The sequence below is a fragment of the Vipera ursinii genome (assembly GCF_947247035.1).
Source record: "Vipera ursinii genome assembly, chromosome: 14".
Lineage (NCBI taxonomy): Eukaryota > Metazoa > Chordata > Lepidosauria > Squamata > Viperidae > Vipera > Vipera ursinii.
Window position 1 is genome coordinate 437,608 of NC_139527.1, and position 20,078 is coordinate 457,685.

At 57.1% G+C, this 20,078-nt stretch overlaps 1 protein-coding gene across 5 annotated transcripts; it reads right to left on the bottom strand.

Moving 5' to 3' along the window:
• Positions 1-585: 585 nt before the first annotated feature.
• Positions 586-20,060, bottom strand: SGSM1 (small G protein signaling modulator 1). 5 transcript variants are annotated; one of them, XM_083373765.1, is made up of 25 exons: positions 19,820-20,060; positions 15,196-15,271; positions 14,267-14,429; positions 13,601-13,741; positions 13,362-13,429; positions 13,056-13,201; positions 12,635-12,766; positions 12,216-12,340; positions 11,958-12,025; positions 11,569-11,732; positions 11,189-11,315; positions 10,437-10,613; positions 8,774-8,912; positions 8,299-8,363; positions 7,941-8,086; positions 7,732-7,860; positions 7,391-7,573; positions 7,096-7,167; positions 6,398-6,964; positions 6,031-6,155; positions 5,855-5,937; positions 5,461-5,570; positions 5,073-5,169; positions 4,641-4,808; positions 586-4,273 (listed from the first exon to the last, which is right to left on the bottom strand). In XM_083373765.1, exons 1-25 carry the CDS (start codon positions 19,985-19,987, stop codon positions 4,185-4,187), a joined length of 3,528 nt encoding a protein of 1,175 aa, XP_083229891.1. In that variant the 5' UTR covers positions 19,988-20,060; the 3' UTR covers positions 586-4,184. The 5 variants fall into 5 exon arrangements, with proteins under 5 accessions (XP_083229891.1, XP_083229892.1, XP_083229890.1 ...); XM_083373766.1 differs by having other exon boundaries at positions 7,433-7,573; positions 11,569-11,735; XM_083373764.1 differs by having other exon boundaries at positions 11,569-11,735.
• Between the last annotated feature and the right edge of the window lie 18 nt (positions 20,061-20,078).

A 20,078-nucleotide genomic window follows, 5' to 3' on the forward strand; every position in this document is an offset into this window, starting at 1 on the left:
GGGCAAGCACCTCCGTCGCCATGGCGACCCCACGTCCCGAGTGGGCGGGGCGAGGCCGCGCCAGGCGGAGCTTGGCATTAACGAGGACGCCGGTTCGAGCCTTCCCGGCCGGCCCTCCGCAGTCCAGCCCGGAGCGGGTCCCGCCACCCCTGGAGCGAGCGCCGCCTCCGCGGTGGGCCTGGAGTCCCCCCCACGCCCGCGGGGAGAGAGAGAGGAGGCTGCCTCCCCCCTTCCGGAGCCTCCTGGGGCCCCGGCGCTGCTCTCCCCCAAGGTGGAACTACAACTCCCAGAAGCCCGCGGGCGGCGCGGCTGCGCAACGGGCCGGTCCTCGCACCCGGGAGCCGCCCCGCTCCCTGCGCCCCCCCCCCTTGCAAAGAGCCGTTTCCCCTCGGGAAACGGGAGATCCGCGCAGAAGAAATCCTGGACACCCTTTGATGCCCTCGCAGGCCGGGTTCCCACGTTCGGTCCTGCTCAACTGCACGGAGGTGATCCGGAAGCCAGAGAGCCGCCCCCCCCCCCCGCCCCGGGCATCCCCTCTCGGGCTCGCGGTTCAGAGACCTGCTGAACACACAACTCCGATGCTTTTTCCTCTTTTACTCTGGATTTGAAAATACATAGAACCATAGGCAATATATATAACTTTATCTTTGTTTTTCTTTCTGGCCCCACAGACACAAATTACAGTCAGAATTAACAAAATTCCAAAGCGTGATTGAGTCAATGACAACAACGGAACAAGGGCAAAATTCAAACATTTTTTTTAAAAAATAAATCGGCAGCATTTGTTTTTAAAACCCGACAAAACACGAACCAGAGAAACTAGGATGCCAGGAGTCACTTCCAGAAGGGATGAAATAAGCACCCACCGCACACATACAAGCAGCAGATTCGTGTGTTGGGCAGCAGTTGCTACACAGCTTTTTCTCTCCCTGAAAACCTCCTAGCATCGCCGAGAGCCCCTATCTCGGCTTCCAGCACGGGGAGGAAGGTCCAGTTACAATTTAGCTCCCTGGCCCACCTGGAGCGAAGCTATCATTGCCCACTGAATAAGCCTTTCAGGGCAGCTGGGAAAGGGGGCAGCTGCCTCTTCCTGCTGACCTGGCAGAAGGTTGCTTATCTCGGGTGAAAAGGCTGCTTCGAAAACGAACCCTGCCTCCTGATGACACGGATGCTCTGGCCAAAGGTAACTTATAAATTGTTCCCCGATATTTTATGGGAAGCAGCACAACACTTCGGTTATAAATAAACAGTAATGTTACCAAGCTGATAAAAGCTTTCCTCAAATCACTTCCTTTTGCAGACACCGAAGGGAAAACGTCCCCTCAACACACACTGGAGGGAAGGAAGTCCTCAAGATCACACAAAGCTCTTGCACTGCCCTGCTTAAACCAGACATCTTTTTATGCATGCATACGTGGTGTGTGTATACACACCTGCTCTCTCACACACATATAAATGCATGAGCTAGTTATCTGTATAATGTGTAGCAATATACAAGACAATTTCCTGCTAAAATGTTTACAACATAACATTTTGAGACGGCGACAAAAATACATCTCTGTTTGCATAGGAATTCATGCACACAGACCTCAGGACGCACAGAATTCATAAACACATATAAATAATGTCTCCCTTGCATTTGTAACTGTTTCCCCCATATGTGCACACGGGCGGCTCCTGCTCTCCGAGAGTCATAATCCGCTCTCTGGACCGAGCACAATTCCTCCGCTGGCTTCCCCTGGTCCTACAAGAGTCACTCCCAGGGGCCTGAGCTGCCTTGCCCAGCACACCCTCCCTGGGAGATTCTCAGCTGCCCTGAATGTTCTCGGAACAGGCCAGGCACCCCAAGTGAAGCCTGGAGGGAGAAACCTGGGCTGCTCCCCTGCTAGGAACTCTGCTGGGGGGTCTTTATAAACAGTTCAGCTGCTGCCCTACAGCTTGGGAAGGTGGGGAGGGTCACTGCTGGTCTCGACTGTGGCATCATCACACCCAGCCTGAAATGCCCCCATCCCCATCGACCAGGGGGAGCCTACCCAGGCATTTCTGAAAGGGATCTATCTGGCTTAGTTTTCTTGTTCAAAAGGAACAAGATCACTCACTCTGGATTGTGCTTTTAAGAAAGAAGGATCACTAGAGCAATATCCAAAATTCGATAGCCCAGCAAATTAAAATGCACATTTGCACACATACACACTCACACACGTACTGTATCTTTTGGGCATCCGATTATCCAAAATTCCAGTTTGCCCACCTATATAGCCCAGAGAAAAAGCCCACAGAAAGCGTTTTAAAAGATGAGTTGGTTTCAAAAATCCAGAAATCTTGGCATCTAAATGCTCCCTTTTCTGTAAAGTGGGGTGGAGAGAATGAGAGCACGAAAAGGTGGCCAAGAATGGACCAGGTAACCAGGGCAAGCGTTTCCTTGTGTTTTCACCAATAAGAGCACTCAGGCTACACCCCCTCACCCAGATGGCCTTGCTGTTCTCAGGACCCCAAGAAACAACAAGTATTTTACTGAGAAAGCTTGTGGAAGTGCAAAGGGAGCCTAATTTGCCTCCTCCACCCCCAACATCCTCATCTTCCTCCTCAACTAAAAGGTATTTACCTACAATAATACTTCTGCAAAGTGTACTTCCTCCTTGGGCTATACAATTTGGAAGTCAGCCACTTCCATTTCCTGAACTAAATTTCCCTGGGATTTGCAGAAGGAAGCCCACTTAAATGTTTGAAGCGACTGTAAAAATAGCAGCTAGAAATGAACCATAATTGCAGACCTGCCCTCCCTCCCTCTGAAGTCCAGCAAATCTCCTGCAAAGATGTTGCCAAGAACGGCCAAATGTTCTGCTTAGGTTCAACAGACGTTAAATATATATACACACATATATATCTATATGTACCAGAAATGCACAAACACATATGCACACAAGCTAACAGAGAAGGACAGAAGCTCTTAAGAGTTACTCTTTGTGTTAGTTTTCCCTCTCCAAAATGGAATGGGAAGATTAGAAGCCCACAGAAGAACTGCAGCACAAGGAAGGAAGGAAGGAAGGAAGGAAGGAAGGAAGGAAGGAAGGAAGGAAGGAAGGAAGGAAGGAAGGAAGGAAGGGCTATGGCTAAACATCTTCTGGCTTGCAGGAAACCATTTTCACAGCAAAAACATAGGTACTTGCTTAGCTCAAACGGATGCTTTTTTCTTGCAGATTTTGATAGGCAACAAAGCCCCATTTTGCTTCTCTTGAAAAACACCTGAGTTTAAAGAAACCAAACCTTCCACCCTTCCCAAGAAGCCCAGGTCCCTGCTGACTGGCGACTCTGGAGCTGGCCAGGAAGACAAGGCAGAGGCAGGGCTCCAGCAGGACCAGGTGGGTTTCCCCCTTCTCCAAGGCCCACGCAAGGCCTTGCTTCAAAAGGCGACTGCTCAGAAGGGAGGCCTTAGAGAAGAATGGGTGGGGGAGCTGATGGGCAGCCACAGACTGAAAAGATGGAGCCACTTAGGCTGGAGAAACACTTCCCTCCGGTGGTCTGTCAGAAAACAGGGAGCCAGGATAAGGCCTCCCTAAGAGCAGGGGGCGACGAGAGGCTCCAAGCCCTGAGCAGAAGGAAACAACGCAGGAACCTGCCAGGCCAGCGCAGGGAGCCCGGTCCATTTTCACAAAGCAGAAATCCATCAGTCAATATGGCAGCAGGAATTTGGCACAAAGTCCTGGGGAACGAGCAGAGAAGCTCCAGGGCAGGGATGGCCCCAAATAGCAGCCCAATCCTGAAGGCGGAGAAGGGAAAGAGCCAGCCCCAGGCCCTCCACTGGGGTGGGACGTGATCTGGGGGGAAGGTCCCACGCCCCCAGCTCACATGCATGGCAGGAAGGACTGAAGGGAGGGGAAAACTAAGGAATAGCCAGTTCCTGCCATCTTCTCCAAAGCCCCCCCCCACCTTCGAAACCAGCTTTGTGCCAGGTCAAATGCCTCCCCCACCTGACCAAGACAGGAAAGGGAAGGGCTGAGTTCTTTGGTTAAGTGTCAGAATCGGCTCCCCGGGAGACTGGCGAGGCCAGGCTTTCATCTGCTGCCATTCCAGGGGCTGGGAGCCCAGAGACCCTTTGCATCCTGTCTCCACGGCCACCTTCGGCCTCCAAGGCCAGGAAGGCGGGGGTGGCCGTCCTCCTCGGAGGGCAGAAGCTCCCCAAATCATTTGTTCTCAATGAGCGTCTGGACCTTGGAGACCAGTTCCCGCGCCAGCTGCAGGATCTGCTTGGTGTTGTGCCGCTCTGCCATTTCTGGAAGGGAGAAGCAGGAGGAAAAGAGCAGAGGAAACTTTACACCAAGGGTCTCCAAAGAAAAGCCATGCTGGCTGGGGAATTCTGGGAGTTGAAGACCACAAGTCTTAAAGTTTGGAGAGCCCTGCCTTAGGCTGCACCCCCTTCGGAAGCAGATGAAAGCAGGCAGTTTCTGGCAGGTCCCAGCCCATCAACGCCAAACTGGGACGTCTCCCTGCTGACAGCTAGAGGGTCTCCTGATAAGCGAGGGCCCTCCGCAAAGACCGGACCCCGAGCCAGGAAGCACCTCAAGCGGGGCTGCTTTGGGGATTCCCGGTGAGGCAAGAAGGCTTCCTCTACGGGGCTCTGCAGCCCACGAGGCTCGTACCATTGAAGAACTTGATGATGTCTGTGAAGTCCATATTGTTCTCCAGAATGATGTCCCGATACACCTCCACCAGGGCCAGGGCAATGAAGAGGACGTAGCGGGATGACGAGACCTCGGCCGCTGCCCAGATCGTCTCCCACACAGTGAAGACGTCCTCGTAGACCAGCTCTGGGAGGGGGTGGAGCAGAAGCCGTGGGAGCTGTCAGGCCCCCCACAGACCCCCAGAAGCACCCCCCCATCCCACCAGGGATTTGCCACACACCCAGGCCCACACTCAGGAGAACAACTGTGCCTGCGGGATAAGCTGTGCCAAGCAAAGGACCCTCCTGCTGAGTGTGCTCCCCAACCGCCAGCCAGCCCCCTGGGCCCTCTCCACCACCCTCTCCCGAACTGGCCCCCAACGGATCATCTTGCCACTCCTGGCACGCTCACCTCGCTTGAAATCCAAGAGGAACCAGCGATAGCAGAAGTAGAAATGGGTGTAATCCCCATTTTGGTGCATCAATTCAAAGAGCTCCGAGTCTAGAATCTGCCAGGAAAGCACATTTGGGTCTGGGGGAGAGGAGAGCCGGGCCGCAGCCCCCTCTTCCACCCTGCCCCTTCCAAGAGGGTCCAGTTTGGCCCCTTCCCCACAAACTCCCTCGGTGGGACGTACTGCCGGAACTGAAGCCCCTTCTCCCCTCTCCCCCTTCCCACCAGAAAGCCTTTCCTGTTGAATGTCTGCCTGTTTGAGATGAACAGCCCCCCCCCGCCCCTTAAAGCCAGGCCAGGCAGGCCACGAGGCATCCGGCGTGAGGAACGGCCAGCTGCCCATCCGTACCTGGATGAGGGACCGCATGTTGGCAAAGTGGGTGTCCATGGCTCCTCCGTGGGGGAAGTTCTGATTCATCCTCTTCATCAGCTCCGTGAAGCAGCTGAAGGCCAGAGCTTCTGCCGAAGGAGCAGAAAGAAGCCACGTCCAGGACCCCCTCCCGCTGCTGCCCCCCAGCCCCCAGCCCCATCTGCAGCCGCACAGGGGCCAGAGGGGCCGCCTTCTCCCCTTAGCCAGGCTCTCCTCCCCCTGGCCCAAGGGCCCCAAAGTCCATCTGGCCGTTTCTCTTCCTGCTGTCGAAGGAAGGCTGCTGACAGGGCCCCTCCAGGCCCCCCAGGGGTCTCAGGCACTGCGAGTGGACCTCTGCCACCCCCAGGCCGCCCGGGGGCACAAAGCCACTCACCCTCGTCCAGGATGACAAGCAGAGGAGCCAGCAAATCACACATGCCCTGGACGTAGCCCACCTCCATGTGGTGCCAGATGTAGCTGCGGGGAGGAGTGAGATGCAGTGAGTAGCCGCCCAGAGGTCAGCCAGGGGAGGGCCAGAGCTTCAGCGGGGGGAGGAGCCGGGACCCTCACCTGCACATGACGTTCCGCAGCTTCTCCAGGTTGGCCGGGGAGAAGTACCAGTAGTTCCGGTCACACCTCTGCACATCCTTCTCGATCCGGTGCAGGTTGACCGTGTAGAGGTCCAGCAGCTCCGGCTGCAGACGAGAGACGGGGATCGAAGCGAGCGCAGAATTGCCGCCCCTGGCAAAGGTCGGGGAAGACCTCCCCCACCCTGGGATGCGGCTTCCCGTCCCCTTTCTGCCAGGAGGGCTGCGGTCCTCACAAGCCCCACCGAAATACGGGGGGTCCTTGACTTACGGCCACAATTGGGGCCAACACTTCAGTAGGGTGGAAAATGTCCAAAAAAGAAGAACTGAGCGCGTGGGAGGGGGCTCACCGAGTAGGTCACCCCCGAGGAGGAGACAGGAGAGACTTCGCTCAAGGTTAGGTCGGTGACGGCCAGCGAGTGCGAATCCAGCGTTGGGTAGAGGCTCTCCATCTCGGGCTCTTCCGAGAGGTCGTCTTCACTCCCCATGGAACTCGGCTGCTCTGCGCTGGGCAGGGCCCAGCGGTCAGCCACGGAGAGGGCCCCCCCCTCTTTGCCGGGCACTTCCTTGCCCATCGCGATGAAGGCATCCAGGCTCCTGGCCGCAGAGACTCCCCCCTGGGGCCCTTCTGCCTCCCCCTTGCCGACCACGGGGCCACTTTCTGTGGCAGGCGGGGGCCCTTCCCCGATGGTCTGGGCAGCCCCCCCTTTCCCTCCCTCCGTCCAGCCCTCCTCATTGCTGAAGCTCTGCTCCGAATAGGCCGAGGCGACGGAGAAGTTCTGGGAGGAAGGATGGCCGGAGTCAGGGGAGCAGGAGCCGGCCTCGGGGACCCCCCCGTCGGGCAGAGCCGCCCGCCTGCCAGCCTCCAGCTTCAACTCCGCTTCCGTCTGCTCCAGCTCCTCCACCGATTCAAATACCTGGAGAAAGAGAGCAGGTGCCCACAACCCATCATGCTGCTGCCTGGCCCCTCGGGGAAGTCTGAGCTAGCTGGTGGGGTCGGCAGCTCCCCACAAAGGCTCCCCCCAATAAGCAGGGGACCCTTCCTCACCTGGGTGCTGCCGCTGGAGTCGCTCTGCAGCCGGCTGAGGTTCTGAGGGCCAAAACTGCTGCTCTGGGAAGACTGCAAGGGAGGGAGGAGGCAGCCTCAGTCGGCTGGAGTGTCCAAGAACTCTTCCACGTGGACAGAAGGAACAACCCCCCACTTTCCGGCCTGGCCCATTTCCAAAGGTGGGCAGGGAGGGAGGGAGAGGGACGGTGCCCAGACCAAACCTGCCCGTTGCACTCAGTGACTTAAAGGAAACTCTTTTGCCGGCAACCGCTGGGGCTCCCCGGGAGATGCTCACGCCGTTGCTGATGGTGGAGTCGTGGTGCTTCAGGGACCCCACCTGGGACTCCAGGCTGGCCGCCGAGGAGCACTTGGCCAAGGCCGCGGCGTGCGACTCCTTCTCCCGCTGCCGGACGATGGCCTCGCAGCCCAGCCACTCAGCCATGGTTTGCTCGTAGTGGGTGCGGGTCTGCAGGTCCACCTGCCGGCAAGAGAGACGGGGGATAGGACGGCAGGAGCCCCCAAAGACCCCCAAAGGAGAACCAAACAAGGTTCAACAAAAGGAGGCTCTGTTTGGAAGCCCCTCCGTGGAATCTTAGCACAAAACTCAGAAGCACAAATGTTTTGAACCCGGCTCACCTCTTTCCTCTCAGCCTCCAGCATCCCAAATCGATAATGGCCCAGCAGGAAGGGCCAGACAGACTTCCGAATCTCATGCTGGACTCCTCCGAAGTAGACCAGCCGGAGAAGCTCCTTCTCCTGGTAGCTCTGCCGAGAAAATACCATTGAAATGCGCTGGAAGGGGACACGGGGTGGGGGAGGGGGGTCCGAAGGAGGCTCCCCTCTACCGTGCTGTCCTGGAGAAACCGCTCCCAGATCTCCGCCGTCAGCCCCGGGCTGGCATCGCAGGGCACCTCGGGAGACACGATGTCGTGGTTGACCAGCGCCGAGAGGTGCGTCCGGACGGTCGAAAGGTGTCGGCAGTAGGCCAGCCCTGGAAGAGAGGAGGCCGGAAGGAGCAAGAGACGCTCCCCCCAAACGTGAGCAGCTCCCCCTGGAGACCCCAGTTCATGGCCACGAAGGGTGGGGCAAAGACGTGGATGCTGGACGCTGCCCACTGGACCTAGAGCTGCACTTTCACAGCTCTGGGATCCGGAAGGAAACCGAGGCTCAGCCTTGAAAGACCTGGTCGTGGGAAATACTCACAGCCATAAAATGCCCGAGAGACAATTTGGTACTTCATGTTGTCACACAGCAGCTTCAGGGGGGCTCTGCAAAGAGAGAGGGGAGGGGGCCGAGTGCCCTTCCTTCAACCTGCTCCTTGGAGGCCGAACTGAAGAGCAAGGAGGGTTGGGGCTGCTTGTCTCTCCCTCTCCCCACACCCCCCCTTTTTAAAAGAGGCGTCCCATATTCCCCCAGTGACCCACGCTCCTCCCCACTCAGGGCTGGACCTCAACCCTGCCAACCTTGTTCAGGGTTTGGCCTCCTGCCACTCTTCATCTCGCTTCCCCCAAAGCAAGAGGCCGCCAGGCTGCCCAATGCGGGTAGGAGGGGCACGTTGTCCTCCGTGCAGGGAAAGGTGACGCTGCAAGCACCGTGGGGCCAGCACACCCTCCTTTTTGGCCCCCTCCGGTCCCAGGATCCCCCAGCCCCGCCCCCCAGGCAGGCTGGCCTCCTTCACCTTTCGTGGTTGCAGCCATTCAACAGGCCGTTCTCGGTGGGTCCCCCCTGGGCGCAGGAAGAGCAGGGGGCCTTGTGAGTGCTTGGCTGCCACATGGAAGGGAGGGCGCTACCTGGCGCCTCCATCAGATCCTGGGCGGCTGCAAGAACCGGAAACGGACTGTTAGTATTGCGCAAGGGGGAAGGAGCAGTCCAACGTCAGGAGCAGAGAAAGAAAGCAAGGAAAAAGCATCATCGGAAAGATTGGGACCTCCATTTCATGTGTGGCCTCCGGTCAAGGCCTTAATCATCATCCAATCATCCCCGCCAGGCTTTGGGGGCAAAGTCAGGGAAGGAAGATCAACAGGAACACGTCGATCAAGCGTGGAGACACCATCAAGGGACGCCCCAGAGAAGCAGAGCGCAAGACTCCCCGTTCCACTCAGCCCCCCGCAAGCTCCTCAACCAGGCCCTGAACTGGACCAGCCTTCGCCTCTTCAAACAACGGCCATATCAGAAGAGGCTGCTGGGAACCCAGCTCAGAGGCCCACCGCAGCCCTTCAATTCTCCAGCTGGCTTCTCCTCTGACAAACCAATCGGGAGTCAGGAATTAACTTGGATTGGGAGGCTGCTACTGTCCAAGATTAAGACATTCCATCCTTTGGGTGCAAGGAAAGAAACGGGGAGGGGGGGGACAGTTTGCTCTGCTTTGCTTGTCCTCTCAAACCTTAAGCAGCGTCTGTTTGCTGATGCAGTTTTATTTCTCCGTTACAGGGCTGAACATTTATACTCTATTTAAACCCCTACGGAAGTAATGTAATTGATGTAAATAATTGCTGGATTTCTAGATTTCATGGAAAAGCTCCTCGGAAACCTTAGCCAACATTCTATTCTGTTCTGCCCTATTCTATTACAGATGAGCTAAAGTTGGACTAATCTGAGCTGATTTCGAAGACTAGATAGGATGCTGAAGCCTTTTGCTCCAAAGCAATCGGTGCAGACATCTAAGGCTCAGCCAGGGCCAGAGAATTCGGGGGTCCTGAATCACCCAGCGAAACTGCAAAAGAAGCCATAATTCGACCAGCTAGGAGTGGCAGCACGCTGAGGGCACAACAAAACAGAACTGCCTCATTTGAGGAACAAGGAAGGGGAGTGCGGAACTCGGGAAGAGACTGACGGGGTCCAAGAAGGAAAGTTTGCAGTCAAGAGCTTGGCCTGTGATGGCACCTGTAGTGGGCGAGGAGCCCCTGCAAAGATCACCTTTTCCTTCTCCCATCCATCTTCCCGTCTTCGTGCCTCAACTTGCAAATGACGATGTATAGTAAGAATCTGAGGAGCCGATTAAGTCAACACCTTTAGGTGTGCCATGGAGTACAATCTCCTTATTTTTCTCAACTCTGCTTAACCTCTCTGTATCTGAGAAGCGTTTTTATTCGGGGCTCTTTCATTGAAGGCAGTTAGTGAAGTCACTCCAAACGCAAGATGGCCAGGAATGGAAGGCCCAGCTCTGCCCCTTCTTCCCTCCTTGGTTTTCTGCCTGGGAAGCAGGAAGGATGGGCTGAGGACACCCCACCCCCCTTGCACGGGAGGGAGGGAGGGTCCCTGCCTTCCCCAGTCACAAATGCCAACACAGACAGCAAGCTGCCCAGCCTCTAGCGCCCCCCAGTGGGTGAATGGAACATTACAGCAGTGCTGTCTGGACTCCGAGCTGGTGGGAGGAGGAAGGGGCCCCCCAGGAAGACTCAGGGGCCATTTGGGGATCACCACAACTTTGCCAGGGATCCGGGCCATCCGAGTCGTCTCTTGCCCAGAAGCACCAACGTTGGCAGAGGTGGGGGCAAGACAAGAGCCGTTAACCACAGCTGAAGAAGCAGAAAAGGGGAAAATATAAAAATGGACCCCAACCCATCCTGTTAAAAAAAAGAGAAACACCCACAGAGTTTGTGTCCACGTTTATCTAAGCGAGCCTCCCTTCTCTTTAGCAGGCTCCCAGGGCTGGCGGAAGAGGGAAACGTCTAGGAATTATAAGACTTCTCCCAAGAAGAAAGCATGGGAAAGGTGTTCTCAGCAAACCTCTCTGTTCCCCCCCCACACACACCCCAGCAATCTCCCCAGACCCTCAGCTTTCACAGGTCCCCTCTTTTGCAAGGGAGCCATAAAGGAATGGGCCGAGCTGGATCATGAAATGCCCCTGGGCTGCTTTGCCACTGGAGATCCTTCTCTCCCCCGAAAGTTATTAGGAACAATGCCGTTTTCCCCCACTATACCATGCATTCCAGGCAGCTGACAAAATAAAACCAATTTCAGAAATATTTTGCATTAAAATAATAGCGAAATGGATTGCATTTCTGAAACATGTGGCTGTAAGGTATCCTAACATGGAGAAAGCAAACCTTTGGGGAAGAAACTTCCGCTATTGCTCCCGAGCAACCCTTACCGAAGTCTTGGATGCCTGGATAGAGGATCCGGAAGACGTAGTCCGTGGCCTCCTCTTCCTCCCTGTCCGAGGAAGGCTCCGAAGGCCCCTGCAGGTTGCGCTTCTTCAGCCTTGGGAACACTTTCCCCTTTGGGAAGCAAAGCACAGGAGCGGAAACCCCTCAGTCCTGCTGGTGGATCAGGACCAGCCCAATGAAAGCAGGGGAAAGTGCTGCAGCTGACGCCCCGGAGCATCTGGTAAAGCAATGGTGTTTTTCCTGCCTCCGAAATTCAGGGCGCCCCTAAAAGGCTCCAGCTTTTGAACCAGCATCTTGGATGACATGCAGAGGAGCCCGTTCAGACCAGACCCGCCTGCAAGGGTGCAGCTCCACCCAGCCTCACCTTTCCCCTTTGTGACCAGAGAGGCGGATCCAGCTGGCTGTGGGGCAGCAGGCCGTTTTCCAGGCAGGAGAGGAACTGAAGCAGATGCCCCCCCTTCGGGAACCTCAACGGAGGGCGCTGGATGCCATCTTGGCTGACCAGGACCACGGTGCCCCCGCTGTCTACTGCTGGCAAGAGGGAGGAGGAAGTGCAGGAAGACAGCAGCGTGAGAAGCAGCTTGGGCCAACGGGAGCCCAACAGAAAGCAGGCCTGGCCTCTCCCCACGCCCGGCTGAGACCCACCCGGGCAAAGGCTGGAGCGCCCTCAGTGCGCCCTCAGCCACTCCGCCCAGGCAAGAGAGGGCAAGCTCAGAGCTGGGGACGCAGCGGAGGGCCAGCTCCACGCCTTACCTTGCTGGTGGCAGTGCAGGTAGACAATCTCCTCCAGGTGAATGGTCATGGCGTAGTCCCAGTAAATGCTGCAGAGGGAAGAACCAACACCTGGCAAGGGTGCCTTAACAGTGACCCCCTCCCGCCCGGATGGCTGAAGCATTCAGAGGACCTGACTGAGCCAGGGAGGGGAGCACAAGCCAGATTCAGGGGGCGCGTGATTTCCTCGCTGGGTGGGCTGTGAGGAAGTCAGGCAAAAGAGCACGGAAGGACACTCGCCTTTTCTCGTAGTCCAGGTCGCCCACAGAGCCGTTCATCAGCTGGTTTGGGGTCCACTTCAGCGTCATGACGTCAGCCGTCTGGTGAAGGGATAAATAGCCTGGAATGGCTTCCATGTCGTCTCGCTATCGGGAGAGGGAAAACAGGAGACAGGACCAACTTATGATGTTGTTTCTCCAGGGTTAAATTTTCAGCATGCAGAGAATGTGCAGCTTCACGTTAAACAGCTGCCAGGTGGTGGTTCTGGAAACCTACAGGGCTGCACTCCAGCCCTCCCTTCTCTTGGCTCTCGCAAAGAGCCCCACAGACAAACAGGACCCCAAATTTGCAGGAGTCCCTGGAGGCTCTCGGGGAAGGCAAAGCATCCACAAAGCCTGCTGGAGCTCAGGCTACTCACTGGCCCCTTTCGGGCTACTCACTGGTTGCACCAAGACATTGTTTTTGCCATACAAGAGGGTGGCCCGGGAGTTCTGGTGCAGCGACTCCACGTAATCCCTGGCTGACAGGGAGGGCCGGTCATCCATGCTGCCGCTGGAGTGCCTCTTCTGGATCTGGAAGCCCAAAGGGGGAAATTGCTGTCCCTACGCAAAGTTATTTCTCCAGATAATTGGACTATTCAATTTGGTTGCCCGAATCGAACCAGGGTGATGTTCCCCACTGAATTGGAGCTTTGCCGCATTCTCTTTTTATCCTTTTTTACACTTTTCAATCCCGGGGGGGGTGTCTTGCCAGGCAGCCCCCTCTTCCCCCCCCAAGCTACTTGGTTCAAGGATGCAGCCCAGCCCCGCTGATCCTCAGCTCCCAACCTCCCTGACCGTTCCCCCACTCCCCGAGACCTACACAGAGTGCCGGGCGCTTGGTGGGCGAGTCTTGCCGGCCGTGGGAGCTGTGGATCCGGTGTCTTTGGACCAGCTCGTCAGCTGAGGGATCGGTCCAGAAGTGATCAGCCGTCTTCATCTTGGTGTACTCCAGGGCACAAGGACCCACTGCGGGTGCAGAAAAAGGAAGGCAGGCCGGTTACAGAGAGCACGCTCCCCCAGACTCAGGCCCACCCTCTTCAGCCCGCCAGCTTTCCACAGGTCAAGACCCTCCAGGTGGGTGTGGACTGCAACCCCCCTGGACGCCCAGCAGCCTCCAGACTCTCACCCAGCAAAGAGGCCAGGATCGGCCCATCAACCGGATCCATGAGCAAGGCCTCCTTCTCGTAGTATTTGCTGCAGGTGGGGGGGGAGACGTAAGAGGGTTACGCTGGATAGAGGCCATTCTCCCCAATTTCAACTTTTTCGCACATGGCAGAATTTTGGGGGGCTGCTGCCAGAGAGGCCCAACGGCCGAGACGGCAGCAGTGCCCAGGAGTGCAGCGCCAGGGCGGAGGAGACCTTCACCTGCTGTTTTCCACCAGGTAGTGCACAATTTTGTCCAGGACCTTCTCAAAAAGCGCCGTCCGGATCCAGAGGTGCTTGATGGCTTGCGGGGAGAGGCCGGGGGGCCTCGGAGCTTTGCGAGTGCCCTCCTGCAGGTTTCGCCTGGAAGGAGGCAGGGAAGAAGGAGCCCCACGTTTACCATCACCCCTCCCCAAATCAGGGGTTCTCTTTGGGGAACCTGTTTTTTACATATTTCATCTGGCTGACAGACACAGGCACCCCACCAAATCTAAAATGAACCAGACTTTGATGGAAGGCCACTAAGGAACCTCAACCCGTGGACGAGACTGGGAATCTGAATCCAGATCCCAGAGGCTTCCGGGGGGAAAACCCTTCCGTGCTTTGGCTGAGAAAACAGCAATGACTTCTCCAAAGGGCCGCTCGGAACAGACTCAACTGATTGGAAGCTCCACTTTTCTAGGTTACCATCAATTAAAGGCAACCCCCCCCTTCCACCACAAAGGGGTGCAGGACCTGAGGTTCCCCCCCTCCCCAATAGCCAGTGCTCAGCACCGGCAAGCCAGAGGCCCAGCAGGGAGGCCGGCCTGAGCAGGGCTGAGCTGATCCACCTCAAGGCCTCTCCCGGCACCAGCCGGACCGATCATTCCCCCGGCGCCTGCGACTCACGTGCTCTCGATGAGCTGCTCCAGGCCTTGCACTTTCCGGGAGAGCTCCTCGGCGGGGGGAAAACTCTTGCCCACCTTCATAAACAGGGCAGCGATCTTGTTGCTCCGCAGGAAACCGGCCGCCCGGCGCTTGAGTCCGTGAAGGATGCAGCCTTCGACGGCGGCTGGAAGGAAAAGCCCCAGATCTTGAGAGGCCCCCCAGAAGCCAGGAATCTGGCTGATGGACAAAGGTCTCCTTGCAAAATCAGGCGCGGAATGGCCACGTCCATCCTTAGCCTGCCAGCCTCACACGCATACGCACACACACACACACACAGCTGAGAAACTGCCTTTTCCTCTGGACAGGCTGGAGACTTCTTGGGTTCCCCCCCCCCCGCCCCATGAAGGCTGTGGAGCAAGACTAAGAGCTTGGCTGTCCTTCTGATCATACCAACATTTCTTAAGCCCTTTGGAAGACACACACACACACACTTTGCTGCTTTGCTGCCCAGCTTCTCCTCCCGGACAATGTGCAAAGATGACGTTTCACCGTTCAACGTGTTTAGTACTTACAGTGCTCTTAATTGTAACAATAACTTTTTATATTCAGCTTTTGTTTTTAAACTCTGCTAACTGCCTAGGGTGCTCCCTGCAGGTGGAGTGTAAGTCAAATAAATCAATACTCAGGTGCCTTTTCTGGTGCCTTCCTTTGTTCCTGCCGAGGTGCCAGGTACAGAAGCGGCCAGAGAGAATGAGCTCTTGATTTTCAGGTCAAGCTCAGGGGTGCCAACCGTTTGCCTGCTTGCTTGCCTGGGTGGCAGCCTGGGTGGCAGCCAATGCCAGGAGCTCAGGGAACAGGGACGCCCACCTACCAGGTGGAAAATCACCCGTGTTTCCTTGAGGGGCCTCTCGACGGGAACGACAGGAAAGGCCTGGCGCTACCCGGCTTACCGCAGAAAGAAATGATGTGACTGCTGTCCTCGTGCACAAATTTCCTTGTGACGGCTTCCTCCATTATTTGCTTTACCTGCAAAAAACAATTTTCCGAGAAAATTAATAAACGAAAAGATATTTCTCTGCTAAACCAAATTTAAGGCCAGCATTTGAGGAGAAAAACACTCACTGAAGATGCAAGAACAGAGCTGCCTCTAGATATTCCTACTGCTGGCCCCCAACCTTATTTTCCCAACCTGTTAGCGAAATCTGTCATTTGCTATCCACGCCTCTTTGTTGCCAGCAAAGAGACCGAGCCAGCCCCACTTTAGCCACGTTCCCATACTGCAACAAGCCACAGTTGGCTGAAGGAATGACAGCTTCTACGCTCAAACCCACAGTACGCAAATGATGTTGTGGTATTAAGACAATGTGCGAGCTCAACAAAACCCTCTCTCTCCAGGCGTTTCAGAACTGCACCAAATAGGGTCCTTCCAAAGAGAGGGAGGGGAGAAAAACGGGCCAGGCGCCCGTCTCTCGAGGGCGAGCGGAGGAGCAAAGGGGAGGCCTCCCCTCAGATGGCAGCACAATGTCCCTATTCGGCTGCAGGAGAGCGCAAGGGACTTAAAGCCCTTACAAGAGCAAGGAGGGAAATTAACCGGCCAGTCCTCCCTTGCCTTTTGCAGCCGCTGAGGCATCGAGGCTGGTCACTCGGGGCTGCTTTGCGGCAGGGAAAACCAGGTGCCGGGAGGGCGATTTGGGGAAAAGTGTCTGAGGCTCAGGAGTGCAAACAGCAGCTTCACCACAACCTGGCTGGAATCAAATGCACCCACAAGGGTTCTGCAGCTCCTCTTGAAAAAACATCACCGGCCATTTATTCCGGGCACAGCATCCCTTCCCATTGCTATGGCAACCTTGGTGCAAAAAGGGAGAGGGCTGGAGAGCTTCCCCAGCAGCCCCTCCCTGCGGCCCTGCCCCTCATCTCCTCCACCAGGCTGAATCCTCTCCAGCAGCAAATTTTCCCCCAAAGCCACACCAGGGACCAGAGGGAGATGGGCAGGATGACCCCCAACCCGAGCCCCTTCCCAGTCGAGTGGCCAGAGTTTGCTCCCCTCCGTCCAAAGGCAAATGGCCGCTGGGCAGAGCTGCGATTATATTTCCAGCTTCCTGAACAGGAAGGAATTGGCCTTCGCTCCCTGGGGCCCTCCAGAGCACTCTTGCACACGTGAGCTGCTTCTCTCAGAGAAAACTGCAACCCACCGATGACGTCCCTTGGCCTCGCCTTTAACAATATTTTGTTTGGCCTTTCGTGCAATGCATTGGGGCCTTTCCCAGGCCTGCTGCACACCGGCTGTGCGGGTGGGAACTTGCTCGTCCATCTCCCAGAACGGCACCTCCGTCCTGCCGAAAGGACCTTAAATCTTGCCAGGGAGGTTCTGCCGCATTCCCCAACCGGCTCTGCTCTGGAATCACTCCTAAACGGGACAGCTGAATAAGTTGCTAGGTTTGGGTGGGGGCCTCCCTGCCCCACCACACTTCTAAAAAGCAAACACATCCCTGGGGGAGGCGGTCCGTTTGGGGGAGGGCCACTCTCGCTGGTCAGGGCAAATGTTTGAGCCCCTCTTTTTACCCTTTGGGGGGGACTGGGGCAATTTTAAGAGTTTTGCCTAGGCTGCTTTTAGAAGCCACGATCTATTTTAAAGGAAGCTGCTGGGTTTTCCGTAACCCTGATTAAACCTGAGACCCTGACCTGCTGCAGTCAAGACACACAACACTGGGTCAGGGGAGGCGCCGTTAGATGAGCCCAAAGCAACTAAGCAGGTGCAGCTCTGCACTCCAGGCACACAACACAGCAGGAAGCCTCAGAGAAGCCTTTCAACGTCAGCCAAGCTCTGTGGGTGTCAGTCTAGCCAGCCCCAAAGGCTGATCTTTAACTCTTTTCCTGGCCATTGGCTGTCCTGACTAACCAATGGCTTATGCAATCCCCTTTCAAGTCTATCCATCAGCTGTCGTCAGCCTGCACTGCCAATATCCTGCAGGAGCAGGCCAAAAAGCCACCCCTGCAGACGAAGGACCTAACAAGATCCTTTTAATTAAAAAACGGGGGACGAAAGGGAGTGAACAGCACCTGCCATGTTCCCAGCATTGAGCTGGTTTGCTCTGCATTACACCGATGATAACCTGGCTGAGGAACAAGCAAAGCGGATTCCCAGCCTTCTCCCAATGAGAGCCTCCAATTTCCAACAGAGCTGAGCTTACAAGCCCTGAATGGTTGGGGGAGAAGCTCCATATTTTGCACAAAAAGCTGCTCAGAAACACAGTGCCGGAAGATCCAAAGCACTTGTAAGAGGGAGGGAGCAGCCAGTCCAGAATCTCCAGCCTCTGCATGCCCACAAATGGCTGCATTTGGGGGGCACACACGGGGGCAAGAGGGGCTGCCTGATATCGTTTATCTTGATGTGATTCTCGTCAAAGCCTCTCACAAGCACAGAATTTTGCACACTCTTGCAGAGTGTGACGCACGACTCCAGATCGGCCCCTTCAAGGGTTGCACTTGCCGGCACTCCGGGCCCTGGATTGTTTCGTGTGGCCGGCGCCGACTCGTTGGAAGGCAGCCGTTCCCATGGAAACAGGCCGACACTATCAACCTAGAATCTGCACCACCAGGCAAGGATGGGAAGAAGAGCCAGGGACGTGGGACCCCCCCCCACAAAAGGCTTGGAGGCACCACGCTGGGGGGGGAAAGAGGGGGGCTTCCCCGAAGGCTCCTTCAGCAGAAAGCCCAGGCTGCCATCTTCCAAAGAAGAGAGAATGGCACCAGAGACCATTTCAACCTCTCAGAAGCCCTCCAAGGGAGGGGCCCTTTTGAGCTCTTGGTCTTCTGTGCTGGGTTAGTCAGAGCCAGGCAGACTCACAGCCCCCCCCCCATCTCCACGGGGTGCAGGAACCTCATCGGCCTCTCCATCCAAGGGAAACAGACCTCACTCAATGGCCCACAAGAGAGAGGAGATCTCGGCTTGGAGCTGGCCTCCTAACAGCCCCGGGTCTTTTGGGACACAGCAGGACAGGGAAGACGCTACAAATTAGTAGCAGAGATGCTCTCCTGTTAAGAAGGAGCGTTGGGGTCCTGCTGAACAACGATAATGCGAAGAGAAGCTGTGGCCGAATTCTAGTAATAGGGTTTACCCACTGCAGCTTTAGAAGAACTAAAAATGTAAACATTTGAAACCCATTGTCCGGCTAAAACAGGGGTGTCAAACTCAATTTCATTGAGGGCCGCATCAGCATTGTGGTTGCCCTCAGGGGGCTGGGTGGGTGTGGCCTGGGTGGGTGTGGCCTACTGGGTGGGTGTGGCTAGAGTGTGTATGGCCTACTGGGTGGGCGTGGCCAGCTCTACATCATTGGCATCAAGGGTGCCTATGAGGGCCTGGGCAGGAGTGGGACAGATCTGAGGGTCTCTGGCAGAAGGAGGGTCTCTGGGCCAGGGCCAAGGCAGTGGGGGCCGTTCCCTCACTGTTTCCAGGATGGCTTCGCGGGCCACATGAAACCACTTCGCGGGCTGGATCCAGACCCCGGGCCTTGTGTTTGATATGTCTGGGCTAAAACAATCGCTTAAATCAGCCAGCCATGTACAGCAGCATTTCCACGCCAGCTTCTCCAACAGTCCCCCTGAAGCTCGACAGGCAGCCCATGCAAGGAACGCTTGGCAGCCAGTGAGCTGGGGGGGGGGGGCTGTGCTGGCAATTAATCCCCCTCTGCCAGCCTCAAGCCCACAATTCAAGCAGATGGATGGACAGTATCAACTGCCAGGCCATCAATAACCCACCAGAAAGGGGATCCAAGAATAGGCCTTAAGAGCAGGCACAACGTGCCCGGTTCATCATTAACGAATAAAAATAGGAGAAGCTCCCGGCTGGCAGGCCAGTGAATTAAAAGGCATTTAAACCTCAGCAGCAGAATCAGCACGGCCAGCACAGCTTTGAGGCCCTGCCACGACCAAGGACCACGAGCTGCGGCAAATCAGGCTGGATGCAGGGCGAAGCAGGCCCCATCCTCCCTTAACCAGGATGGAGTTGGCATGGCAACCTGGGGAGTTTCTTCCCAGGACCAAATTTTGGTCCAAAACTTTTTTAAAACTTTAAACCAGTATATTTCATTGCGGGACACAGTTCCGGCTCCGCTCGTGCACTCTCTTTCCCCACGTCCCCTTCAGAATCTGGGCAGTCTGCCAGGGAGCCCGCCCCCCCCCCCCCCGCCTGCCAGCCAGGCACCTCCCGCACTTCCTTTGAAGGCCACTGAGCGGAGCGGAAAGCGGAGCCCCCCAGGCCTGAGCCCCGCTCCCTACAGCCCCTTCCCTTCCCGCGCCGCCCGGCCTCTCCCGGGGGAAGACCTGCCCGACCATCCCCGGGCCGCCCGCAGGAGAGCCGCCTGGGACGCGGCGCCCAGGAAGGCGGGCAAGGCCGGGCCGCCCGAGCCGCAGGTGGCTCTGGTCGCGCGGCCGGCAGCCCGGCCCGGGAGGCGGGCAGCTCCGCTTCTGCAAGAGAGGCCGCGGCCCTTCCAGGGAGGCAGGGAGGGAGGGAGGCCCGCGCGGGGCCGGGCGCGGGAGGAGCGCAGCGCCGAGCCCCCCAGCCCCCGGACTCACCTCCTTCTTGGCGGTGCGCAGGAGGCGCTGGCGGGTCTCGGCCTCGGCGGGCAGCAGCAGCAGCGAGGCCGGCGCCAGCGCGCGCAGGGCGGACGAGCCCCCGGAGGCCGCCACCGCCGGAGCCCGCCGCCCGGAGCCCGCCGCCGGGGGAGCCGGAGCCGCCGCCATCCCTCGCGCCCGCTCGCTGCCTGCCCGGCTGGCTGCCCGGCTGGCGGCGGGGACGCAGCTGCGAGGGCGGGCGAGGCGAGGCGAGGCGAGG

Coding starts and splice junctions, on each gene's coding strand:
- SGSM1 (XM_083373764.1), bottom strand. CDS start 19,987: ATGGCGGCGGCTCCGGCTCCCCCGGCGGCGGGCTCCGGGCGGCGGGCT. Junction 11,316..11,568: donor TCTGGTCACAAAGGGGAAAG/GTGAGGCTGGGT, acceptor TGCTTCCCAAAG/GGGAAAGTGTTCCCAAGGCT. Junction 5,571..5,854: donor GCTTGTCATCCTGGACGAGG/GTGAGTGGCTTT, acceptor CTCCTTCGGCAG/AAGCTCTGGCCTTCAGCTGC.